The 13,225-nt window shown below is 34.2% G+C and overlaps 1 protein-coding gene across 2 annotated transcripts in view; it reads right to left on the bottom strand.

Annotated features, from left to right (window-relative positions):
• Positions 1-13,225, bottom strand: part of LOC115209782 — a 217,152-nt gene that overhangs the window by 28,589 nt on the left and 175,338 nt on the right. For both annotated transcript variants that reach the window (XM_029778300.2, XM_036501510.1), the window contains 5 exons: positions 10,810-10,953; positions 8,193-8,312; positions 6,142-6,270; positions 3,459-3,679; positions 1,274-1,381 (listed from right to left, as the gene is read on the bottom strand). In XM_029778300.2, coding sequence (XP_029634160.1) covers positions 1,274-1,381; positions 3,459-3,679; positions 6,142-6,270; positions 8,193-8,312; positions 10,810-10,953 — 722 coding nt within the window. The remainder of the gene's footprint in view (positions 1-1,273; positions 1,382-3,458; positions 3,680-6,141; positions 6,271-8,192; positions 8,313-10,809; positions 10,954-13,225) is intronic.

Raw genomic sequence — 13,225 nt, 5'->3', positions numbered from 1 at the left:
TCCTATGAAGATGAAGGATATTATTTTCGTAATGCTTTCGTAGGCACTGACTGACATCAGAAGCGGGAACGGCCGTAAGAATTGTTATGTCACATAAACGTTATATCATGTTTTGTATTAAATAATAAGCTACAGATGTGGTTCAATTGATTTGTTTGTTGATAGGTTTTCTCCATTTTCTGATTATTTAAATTTGTATATATATGTATATATATATATGTATATATATATATATATATATATAGATATATATATATATATATATCTATATATATATATATATATATATAGATATATATATATATACAATATGTTACATTACTCGGTAGTCAAGATAAAACTCTGAGTTTCAGATGCCGAAGTGGAAATCCACAACACCATCTCTTCGGTTATCTGGCTATTTGAAAACGTTATGAAAAAATACCGTTAATAAAGGGAAATTACTCTGTTATAACTCTGCTTGCCTGCGTACTTATACATCGCTCGCATTTTTCGTCATAAAATTATATAAAAATGCATAAAAAATATATAAAAAATATATAAAAATATATAAATTCTTCTTGGGATATAACATAGAAAGCATGTTCTATCTGTTTTCTTTAGGGGACCAAAAAGGTGCGGTCTATGCGACATGGAGAGATGGCTTATCTGGAAAAGCAGCTTAGACCCTACTACATGTCTAAATACAAGGACAGAGCTTTTCGGATCATGCCCACATGTGACTAAGTTTCTGTTACGTTTTTGGTCCCCTAAAGAAAACAGATAGAACATGCTTTCTATGTTATGTCCCAAGAAGAATTTATATATTTTTATATATTTTTTATATATTTTTTATGTATTTTTATATAATTTTTATGACGAAAAATGCGAGCGATGTATAAGTACGCAGGCAAGCAGAGTTATAACAGAGTAATTTCCCTTTATTTAACGGTATTTTTTCATAACGTTTTCAAATAGCCAGATAACCGAAGAGATGGTGTTGTGGATTTCCACTTCGGCATCTGAAACGCAGAGTTTTATCTTGACTACCGAGTAATGTAACATATTGTATAGATAAATTTCCCCTATTTACATAATATTGAGGTCTCTTTCTTTCTTTTGTTATCTTACCGTTTTATCAATATATATATATATATATATATATATATATATATATATAATACAATAAAAAAAGGTACATATGACATATCAATCTGAAACGTGATCAAATGTAATTCAATTGGTTGTTTTGTTTGAATTTAGCCAATTGGAGGATGATAAGAAGAATCCTTACCACTTTACTTTGGCCTGGTCGTATCAAGACTGTGTCGGCATAGCGGTACGGAAGTTTAGTAGTGAGGCCATTTATCCTGACTTCTTTCCCTTGAAGTAAATCAATCCTCTGAAGAGAAATGATTTTTGAAATAAATTTGTAAAATAAAAACAAAACAAATATACAATAAAAAAAAAATGAAACATGGTCCCGTAGGTGTGGCTGTGTGGTAAAAAATTTGCTTTGCAACTACATAGTCCCGGGTTCAGTCCCACTTCGTGGAACCTTCAACAAATGTTTTCTGTCATAACCTCGGGCCGACCAAAGCTTTGTTACCTTAGTTCAATGGTAGCGAACAGCTGACACCGTAGTACATCTCCAGCGTTAGAAGCTGTGCAAAGGCAATAATAATAATAATAATTGTTTTGTTTTGGTATAAAAGATGGGCTACAGCAAATATTCTGCTCAATACCACAGATTTGCTTGTCAGTTGTTTGACCGTAACCAGTTGAGCATGTCCTTTAGTGGCTGATGATATGTGCATCTCTGATCACGAGCAGAAGTAGTGGGGGAGCATCATAGCCGTGTGTTGAAAGGAATTCTTGGAGGTTTGGATAATTCACCTTTGGAAACATGGGTGGTTCGTTCAACATCCTTAAACAATCCCTATTCAGAGACCTTTTGTTCGGAACGGGTTACTCGGCCAGAAGAAAATTCTTCTGGTCGACCTGCTAGGTCATGTGCTATTTATCTTGATATGAGATCACCATGTCGCACACATATGGTTGTGATGCATATGCCTAGTGTACTCTTTTCAGACGGGTAGTCATGATGGGTATACTGGGCTTCGTATATTTTACCCCAGCGTCACTTTGATGGCATGCACTGCTCTCTCACTCAATAATAATAATAATAATAAAACAGTGCAGCACCAATGATTTTGGAAGCATGTTTTTCACTTTCAGAAGTGTTAACGCATTGAATAAACAAACTACATCACTTCTGAATTGTCAGGACACTGCATCCTTCAAAAATTCCACGATTTCCAAAATTAATTAACGCTACTCCTAATGTGCTTCTGTACTCTTTCTTCTTTGTGGTTATTTTATTGTTCGCTTTTCTGACGTTTTGTGTTTCATCCTGTATTCTGTGTTTGTGCTTCTAGCTTTCATTGCCGTCTCTCTTTACTTGAATTATCGTTGCTTTCTGTATACAGTAACCAATATGTACAATCAGCCCATTATTATTAATTTTCTCCAAAATAAATAATGTTCCCCTGCAAAGAGTTCCCACATAATTCCCATCATCTTTAGTTGACCCGAGGCTATTGAAGAAGGCACTTTCCCAATGTACCATGGTTAGGATGGAACTCAAAGCAATGGGCCCTATTTGATGGCATAAAAAATGCAAGGGCATATTGGAAGCAATCCAATTGCAGCAGCGCATACCAAGGAAAAAGATTTTTAATGCCTTAAAGATTAAGGGAAGCCCAGCTTTGCATATAAGAATCGGGCAGAATCCTTGAGGCAATATTTCTTGGAAAAAATGCGTCTTTTATACCATCAAATACTCTTTTACTTGTTTCAGTCATTTGACTGTGGCCATGCTGGAGCACCGCCTTTAGTCGAGCAAATCGACCCCAGGACTTAATCTTTGTAAGCCTAGTTCTTATTCTTTCGGTCTTTTTTGCCGAACCGCTACGTTAGGAGGACGTAAACACACCAGCATCGTTTGTCAAGCGATTTGCGGGGGACGACGACAAACACAGACACACAAACATATATACAACACACACACACACACACACACACACACACACATATATATATATATATATATATATATATATATATATATATAATATATATATATATATATATACACATATACATATATACGACAGGCTTCTTTCAGTTTCCGTCTACCAAATCCACTCACAAGGCTTTGGTGGGCCTGAGGCTATAGTAGAAGACACTTGCCCAAGGTGCCACGCAGTGGGCCTGAACCTGGAACCATGTGGTTCGTAAGCAAGCTACTTACCACACAGCACACCTACGTCTAGCTATAAAATAAATTTTTAACCAAATCACCACTTAGCACACAACAGAACCATCTCAGCACTCAACACAGTCATACGTTCATTTTCCAAATTTAGTTGCTTTAATAAAGATATAAATTTTAAAATAAATAAAAAAAAAAATCATACCAAATCATCTATGAAAACAGTTACTTCTTTGACCCAGCTGTTTTCCTGGCCAGTAATATCTTTATTCCAAAACAATGCTTCAACGCGGAAGCTAGGCGCGTCGTTAAGTTTTAAACAGTTGTCTCTGAGCAGTGTATATTTACACATGCCTTGGAAGTGAAGAAATTTCTCATCAAAAGATACACAATGAGGATCGCCAAAACATTGACATATTCCGATTTCTGAAAGGGTTATCAATAGAAACTATCGAATTAGTATGCATTATACAAAACAAATGGGATGTAAGCTATTTGTTATTTAATTTCTTGCATTTCGGCAATTTCAACCAATCAATGACGTCTTAGGGTTAGGATTGGGTTAGGGTTGGGGTTAGGGTTTACAGTTAGGGTAGGGTTAGAATTAGGGTTAGGGTTAGGGTTAGGATTAGAGTTAGGGTTAGGGTTGGGTTAGAGTTAGGATTAGAGTTAGGGTTAAGGTTAGGGTTAGGGGTGGGGGGAAGGGTATCTTTTTTTCTTCAGAAATGTAAATAAACCCAATCTGTTTCTTAAACGAATAGATATGTAATGTGTGTATCTGTGCAACAGAGAGTGAAATTAAAACTGCATATGTTGTGAACTTAGAATATGTGTTTATTAATAAAAGTTTAATAACGATAATCTTTTATTCATACGAACGTAACTGATATGAAATATGTCATAAATATGACACCGCAAATAATTGTTGTTGACAAAGATCCGGAGAAATTGTATTCACCTCAATGGTCGTCATTGATTGGTTGAAATTGCCGAAATGCAAGAAATTAAACAACAAATAACTTACAAACTACAGAATTTTCTTAAGAAAGCCAAGAGAAAAAGATGTATACGAAGTTTAAAAGTGTTTAGTTACAAAGAAATTATTTAAAAAATCTGCCGGTCAAAGCGTAAAGATCCAACAAATGTATTTTATCGGAAAATAACAATTCAACATTTTACAGATTAAAGATGTAAAATACTAGATGCTTATAGCATACAACATTATTGTAAATTGACGTTCGATGAAGAAACGAAGAAAAAAAAAAGGAAAAAATAATCAGCAACCCCAAATCACAGAATGTCTTCTAAACAGGTGCGCTTCACAAAATGTATAGTCTTAATGTAATCATTTTGCCTACGGTTATGTCATGCTGAAAAGCGGCGAGCTGGCAGAAACGTTAGCACGCCGGGCGAAATGCTTAGCAGTATTTCGTCTGCCGCTACGTTCTGAGTTCAAATTCCGCCGAGGTCGACTTTGCCTTTCATCCTTTCGGGGTCGATAAATTAAGTACCAGTTACACACTGGGGTCGATATAATCGACTTAATCCGTTTGTCTGTTCTTGTTTGTCCTCTCTGTGTTTAGCCCCTTGTGGGTAGTAAAGAAATAGGTTATATCATGCTGGTGACTTCGAATAACTGGCACACTATCGGTTACGATGAGGGTTCCAGTTGATGCGATCAACGGAATAGTTTAATCATGAAATTAACATGCAAGTGGCTGAGTACTCCACAGACACGCGTCCCCTTAACGTAGTTCTCAGGGAGATTCAGTGTGATAAAGAATTTTAGTCTCCACCTTCGGTTCGTTTCATTCGACTTAACATCTGAAACCCAGATTTTATAAATGCTTAAACATAAAATACCTATATATTTTTGATACCTTAATTCATTGATACTTTATTTTTATTGATCTAAGTTCTGAGTTTGAACCCATCAACCTTCCACGTAAATGTCTCAATTAAGCGAATTTTATAAATTCTCAAATTTTTATATTGTATGATATTTAAAAAATGTTTTAATAGCCAGAGTGTGGAGTTGATCCTGTCAACCTTCCACGTGCATAAACTCACCCTAAAATTGATAATCGATAATCTAATAGTTTATTTAAACAGTGGACTTAGGTTTAATTTGAGCCATTCGCTTCCCTCACTTTTGTGTGGGTTTGTCGACTTATAACGGTTAGTATTTATTGTGTATTGTTTTTGTTAAAAGTGTATTGCTGACATGTTGTTTTAGTGTTTTTCAAACACTTTGTTTTCTGCATACGGCTGTATAGCGTATAAAGTCCATATAACGTCCTTCCAGAAGCACACTGAGAGAGGTGGCAAGAGCTATTTCCAAGATGGTGATAAATACCAATTTTTCACTCCAACAATATCACGTTTAATGATTCAACGATTGTGGCGTCTTGACGGTTAATTTTGTAATTGCAATGTTACCAAATATCGTCTTAGGTTAATGAAATGAATGTACATAACTTTAATTGGCTAATGGCATGAATTTAGATAAATATATTAGAAGGAGATGTATGGAATGTACTAAGCAATGAAAGGCAAATTAATTAGAATTCCTCTCTCAGTTGGCGGAAGATAAAATCACCTAGCGGTAAATGTTAGCAGCTGTTGAAGAAACGGAAAGATAATTTCAAGAAATTAGTGATTTCTTAAAAATGCATTTAAATGCTCAGGGGATAATCTCATCTTTGTTTGCAAGGAAGGGAGATAAGTGTGTGCATGTTTGTGTCTTGTTGGACCTCATCAGCTTTGTTTTGAAAGTGTAAATGATGCAAGCAGAATAAAAATAAAAATAAGAACAACAACAATAATTACGACAACAGGAGAGGATGAAACATTACCGAAAGATAAATATAATAAGAAGCTGTACTTACTACGACAATCTCCAACTTTACCGTCTCCGATGAAATTTCTCTTACATCTGCAGAAATAACTTCCAATCGTGTTGAAACAGTTGGCATTCTCGTCACACTGATGGGTTCCTTCAGCACATTCGTCAATGTCTATTGTAAAATAAATAGATAAATATTTCTTAGAGAATGGTAATGGTTTGGCAGAATCTGTATTTCAACAACGAGCCGTTACTATTTCAATTAAAATCCTCTGGAGGCTGACTTCACTTTTCAACCCTTTCAAACACGAAACACAAGTATTGTGATCGATATAATCAATTGTTACCTGTCCATCAATCCGAAGTATTTGTCATCCCGTTATTATATAATGCAAATCACTGAAAGATTAATTAATGACTCTTTACCTATGCTAGTATATGAGATATATATATATATAATAATAATTATTTGCGTAATGAGATAAAAAGGCTGTGTAGATATTAGAACATTTATAGATAGGTCTTACAGCTGTTTCCAGGATATTCATGATTATATCCCTTCATCGGTGACGGTGTGAGAGGATGGTTAAGTAATAAATAATGAAGGGATATAATTAATAAATATCCTGGAAACAGCTGTAAGACCTATCTATAAATGTTCTAATGTCTACATAGCCTTGGTTCTTTTTATCTCATGCAAAAAATTCTTATATACACACGTTGACATATGACCAACATTGAACTCCTTATTCGCAAAATTACCGAACCTGGAATTTAACTATGCTCTGTCTATAGCACTTATTCAGCATTACCTGACACCTTTGGGTCTCAACGACACCATCACCTCTTATAACCTCAATATATATATATATATATATATATATATATTATATATATATATATATATATATATATATATATATATATATATATATATATATATATATATGTATATATATATATATAAATATATATATATAGTATATTAGTATATTTCAAATTTCATGCTTAACGCTAGCACGTTCGCAGTAGGGGCCTAATCTATTACAGCGATCCCTGTGCTCAACTGACACCTATTTCGTCCACTTCGAGATGGATGAAAGGTAAGTCGATCTAGACGGAAATGAGAACTAATGATAGACGAAATGCCGGGAATGGAAGCTTGCGGCGTCTAGGCCATGCGTTATGATTTCGAATATCACAAAGCATTTGTAATAGCTTTTACTATGCTTTTTCCGAGTGGGAGTGTAAAGACCTGACCCAATTTTCTTACAGTTCTGCCATTTCATCGCCTCAGAGTGGTACTATTTCATTGAACTCAAAATGATGTTAGGCAAAGTTAATTTTAGAAGCGTAATATATACGAATTATTGTAAGAGTAGCAGGATGGCAGAATCGTTAGCATGTCGGGCGAAATGCTTAGTTCTGAGTTCAAAATCCGCCGAGGTCGACTTTGCCTTTCATCCTTTCGGGGTCGATTAAATAAGTACTATTTACGCACTGGGGTCGATGTAATCGACTTAACCCCTTTGTTTTTGTTTGCCCCCTGTGGGCAATAAAGAAATAATTACATACGCATTATTAATATTTAGCAGAAGCAACAAAGTGACTCAAAGTGCGAGAGTTTCGTGTGTTGGTTTGGTAAGTGCTAACACACGACACTCTTGTCCCTTGAACCACTCTGTTGTTTCTGCTAAATCTCTCTCTATATAAAGCTGAAGTTGTCTGTGTATGGCAGGTTTGGTAGCCTTCAATTAACACTATCTCCTCCGAGACCCTGCGGCGCAAGTTAACCAAAATTGAGATTATGATAGAAGAAGGCTTGCTCTTCCTTCCGTGGAAGAAAAAAAATTCAAATCGGACCATGTTAAGACCAAGAATTTTTTACATCAAAAAGGTGCTTTTTTCGGTGTATTTCAACAAGAAAAATGTTCACTTAAAGAGAATAACAAGCTACATAATGCAAAACTTTTACTTTTCAAAAATTCCAATTCTAAAGGGTCGAAACAAACCCGAGGAACGCCGGGCGATACTGCTAGTATTAATAAAAACTAGAAAAAATATTCTGTATTCATAAAACGCATTGGAAAATACCTTCACACGATGTTGGCCCCGTCTGTCTGAAACCGTTATAACAAACACACTTAAATGTTCCTGGTAAATTGTAACACCTGGATGACCATGGACACATAGAGAGCCGACATTCATTGTCATCTGCAGAAAGAAGTAACGAGAAATGAATACAACGTTTATATATACAGAGTACATTTGCATATTAATTAACATATGTTATTGAATTCTGTTAATTCTATTCTTTTAATGTCAGTCTAAAAAGTATCAATTATATTACACGTATCAAAACTCTAACAAATACTTGAGGTAAGTGGGATAAATGAAGATGGCCAGAATGGTGGTGAAGCAATAGTGTGTATATATTGGGTCGTCCGGAAAGTTCGTGCCGATTTTTAAAGGAAAGTAAAAGGTCAATAAATACTTGCCATTACATTTTTAATCAACCAAATATGAACCATTTTGTTGCACAATGCGTCTCCATCTTTCCTTTAACTTGAAAATACCTTCTTCCCAGAACTGAGGTTTTTTCATGGCAAAGTATTCATCAAGGTATCTTTTTACGTCATCCAAGGAATTGAAATTTTTACCATTAAGACTATTCTGCAGAGGCCTGAATAAGTGGAAATCCGAAGGAGCAATATCTGGTGAATATGGAGGGTGGGGTAACATATCCCAGCCGAGCTGCAGCAATTTTTGTCTGGTTCCCAAAGCATCAAGTGCCGAAAATGAACTTTCTTATCTTCCATTTGAAAAGGTTACAGAATTAACATAGGTTATAGGAACATAAACCTTCTTACACGAAAAGGTAGCTTAAACTATGCTCTAAATGGAGGTGTAGTCAAATCCTATTTTATGGACTCAACCATGTTCTAAAATAAGTCGAAAGGTAAGCTACTATAAATCGGCACGAACTTTCCGGACAACCCAATATAATAATAAATAATAATAATGTGTTTTGAATGGCACAACAATGCACTATAATAACACCAATGGACTATAGTAACTGACGTAATTTAATTATCCATACTCTCATATAATATTTCGGATGATAAAATTTCTTCTTCAGATATTCCTATGGATTGATCGAGCTACTGCTACAATCGATTTTCCAGCGGTTTCTTTCTTTCCTTTTTTTCCCCGGAAGTGTCTCTGCATTGATCTCACGAAGCTCTGCCCGGAATTCCTCGTGAGAAGTGCGTCAGGGCGGCCATGTCTCACGCTCGCGTGTACTGGCACATCCGGATATATATATAATTTACTGTTCCGTTGAGGTAGGATCAACAAAAAATGTACTCCATTCAGTGAGAAATAAATCTCATTTAATGTGCACTGTATAAGATAAGAGTTACAAATAGCTTCTTGTCATGGAGACACAAGGCACATTATACAAACCTGCCTAACCATTTGCCTTTGTGGTAAGAAACTAGAAACTATTAGTAGACCGTCCAGAAGAGTTTCAGGAAATTCCGAAGTCGTATGGAGGCCGTGGTTGAAGCCAATGGCGATTTTATTGAATAGATTTACTCTTTAGTATTTCAAGATATTTTAATATAATTTTGGAAAAATATATCTGTTAAAATGAGATGTAAGTGTTTTCATTTTTGCGTAATTTAGACGACAGTTTATTCATCGCACCCTGTATATGCATAATACTTGTATATACTGGGGAGGGGTGGAGGTGCTGAAAAGTTCCTGGCTTTGGATAAAAGAAAATACAGGATGATCAGTTAATTATGATTTTATTCAACATATTCCCCTCTCAGATTCACACACTTATTGCAGTGGTCCTTCAGTTTTTCTAAGCCCTGTAAAAGAACTTGGAAGGTTGGGCCTCCAGCCAAGCGTTTCGCGATACCCTTACAGCCAGGAACTTTTCATCACCTCCTCATTTGTGTATGTGTATGAGTGTGAGATATGTCTGTGTATCGTTTTCGTGTGATAGTTGCAAACTTGTGTCTCCATGATACAAGCGGTGTCATTCGTTTTCAGTCTTCCATAAAAATATGTCCAGTCATGGGTTGGCGACAGGAAAAGCATCCAGCTACAGAAAAATCTGCCCCGACAAATTCCGTCTGACCCATGCAAGCATGGAAAAATGAACGTTAAAACGACGATGACGATGATGATGACGATGCTCCTGTTGCTGCTGCTGTTGTTGTTGTTAAGCAACAAGACGGGTAAGGGTGATTAGGTGATGGTCTAGGGCTTAAGGGCGGGAGACCCCAGACCTTGAAAAAAAACCTTGGTCGTCTTGTAGTCGAGGGCTCTTCGTTGACGCCCGACACCACTGGGAGGTGGGCCTCGAATTCGCTGGAAATGGGGATCTCCAGGTTCAAATTCTTGAACGGTTGCTGCTGCTGATGCTGATGCTGATCATGGTGATGATGATATTGAAACCAATTATTTTTAACATTATAAAAGTATGACAATTTTAGTGGTATCTTGTCAGGAAATGCATAGATTGCCTGCAAGGCATCACAAAGAGGAACCTCCATGGAAAGAAGGAAATAATTTTAAACTAATGACTAATCAGGTTTCAGTCAGGGGCTGTGACCATGCTGGGGCACTGTGATTAACCTTAATTTCTTTACAAGAATCAACGCAATTGGCAGTAAACAATACTTTGAATGCATTCTACCTGGACATACTCGACCAGTTGCCACTTTGCCTGTCCCACGGCCCAGGAATCCTTCGTTACACAAACACTCGAAGCCTGTCTTGGTGTCCAGGCAGGTAGCATTTACGTGACAGTCATGGAAACCCATTTCACATTCGTTTAGATCTGCAAAAAAAAAAAAAAAAAAAAAAAACCAGAAGTTTATGATTAACTTACAATTAACATTAAGAAAAGGAAATAATAAAAAAGAAAAAAAATGAGAATTAGAAAAGCAATTTTATCAGATGTGAATGAGAGTGAGTTGAAGGCGACAAAATCATTGGTTATTGGATACTACATACATACATACATACATACATACATACATACATACATACATATATATATATATATATATACATACATATATTATATATACATATATATATATATATATATATATACATACAATATATATATATACATATATATATATATATATATACTATATACATATATATACATATATATACACGTATATATATAATATATATATATATATATATATATATATATATTATATATATATATATATATATATATATATATATATATATATATATATATATTATATATATATTATTAGTGAATTGAAGAAATGGAGTTGAACGAAGATTGCACAGAAATCGTTTTATTGCATTCTACACGTGTTTCGAAAGGCACAATTTACCAAATTCCGATTGAATAAGGAGACCATATTGTGTCTTTCTCTTCAGGAAGAAATAGGAATTCCGTTGGAAAAAACAAAAAACAGAACAGAGGCGGAGCAAAACAAATCGAACGAGGCTCCTAAGAGCCATGGCCAAACAGTTTGGCCATGGGCTCTTAGGAGCCTCGTTCGATTTGTTCGATTTCTGTGCAATCTTCGTTCAACTCCATTTCTTCAATTCACTAATAATATTAAAATTCAATTATCCGCACCAACGCACGGTTGCAACACCATATGGTTGTACCTCCACCGTGCTGTCTTCTGCTGTGATTTTTGCTACCAAGGTATCGGTTAAACTTTTGATTAATCTGCAACAAGATTATTCATCTTTCTATTCACAATATATATATATATATATATAATATATATATATATATAATATAATATATATATATATATATATAATATTATATATATATATATATATATATCATACATATATATAATATATATATATATATATATATGTATATACGGCAGTAAGAAAATGGAGGGGATCAAGAGGTGGTATTCAACTTTTATACATTATATTATGTTTATTTATTTATTAAAAAAACAATTATAACAATATACATACATGTATAACATATTATGCTCTACGTATATAATATAAAAAATATAAAAACACCAGTAATTATTAAAATATATAACGTAGAACATAGAAAGTAGAATAGTTTCTTACAGCCGTTTCAGCTAAGATGTCATAGTACCCCACTTTACTTCCATCCTTTCAGAGAAGTGAAGTATTTGGTAGATAAGATTAAGATACTTGGGTGTGCCTCTGGGCTTCGTCAGAGAGTTTAGAAAGTTCATAAGGTTAAATACATACGTATATACACATTTTTACATACACATACATATACATAAATACACATAAATACACATCTATACATTGATATGTATATGTATGTGCATACAAAGGAATCAGTTATTATTAGGTGTATTATATTATTCTTATTAGATAAAGTATAAACAGAGGAAAGAGAAAATTATCAAAAGAGAAATAATAGTGGAATTTAAATAATCAATCTATCTTAAGATTATTGTAGTTATATAGGAAATATAATGAAAAGGTATATATAATATATATATATATATATATATATATATATATATATATATATATATATATAATAATATAATATATATATATATAATATATATATATATATATACATGTATATACACACACACACATATACATATATATATTTACGCACAAACATACCCATAGGTACATACATATTTCATTTGTTGAGAAGGGAGGATTACTGTAGTAGTTCGTATTGTTCTTTTTACATAATTATAATAAATACACCACACACACACACACACACACACACACACACACACACCACACACACACATAATTATATATATATATATATATATATATATATATATAACCGAACGACAAATTCTTTTGCAAATTTAGGATATATAACACTAGCTTTCTAATGGTAACGCACTGGTCGCTAGGATATATAACTCTAGCTTTATAATGGTAAAGCACTGGCCGCCGACAGATTTTTCTGTAAAATAGGGATAGTTTATCTTGTTCCTAGCTATATTATTAGCATTATCCTGCGTTTGAGAATAAAGTTATTTCCTTTCTGTATCTTCATACATCTCAACGCTTCTAAAGCAAACTTCGTTGTTGACTTCCAACGTAGCTGATTTGATATATAA

The sequence above is a fragment of the Octopus sinensis genome, linkage group LG3 (assembly GCF_006345805.1).
Source record: "Octopus sinensis linkage group LG3, ASM634580v1, whole genome shotgun sequence".
Lineage (NCBI taxonomy): Eukaryota > Metazoa > Mollusca > Cephalopoda > Octopoda > Octopodidae > Octopus > Octopus sinensis.
The sequence above is the reverse complement of the archived record's forward strand: the minus strand, read 5'-3'. Positions and strand labels throughout refer to the sequence as shown.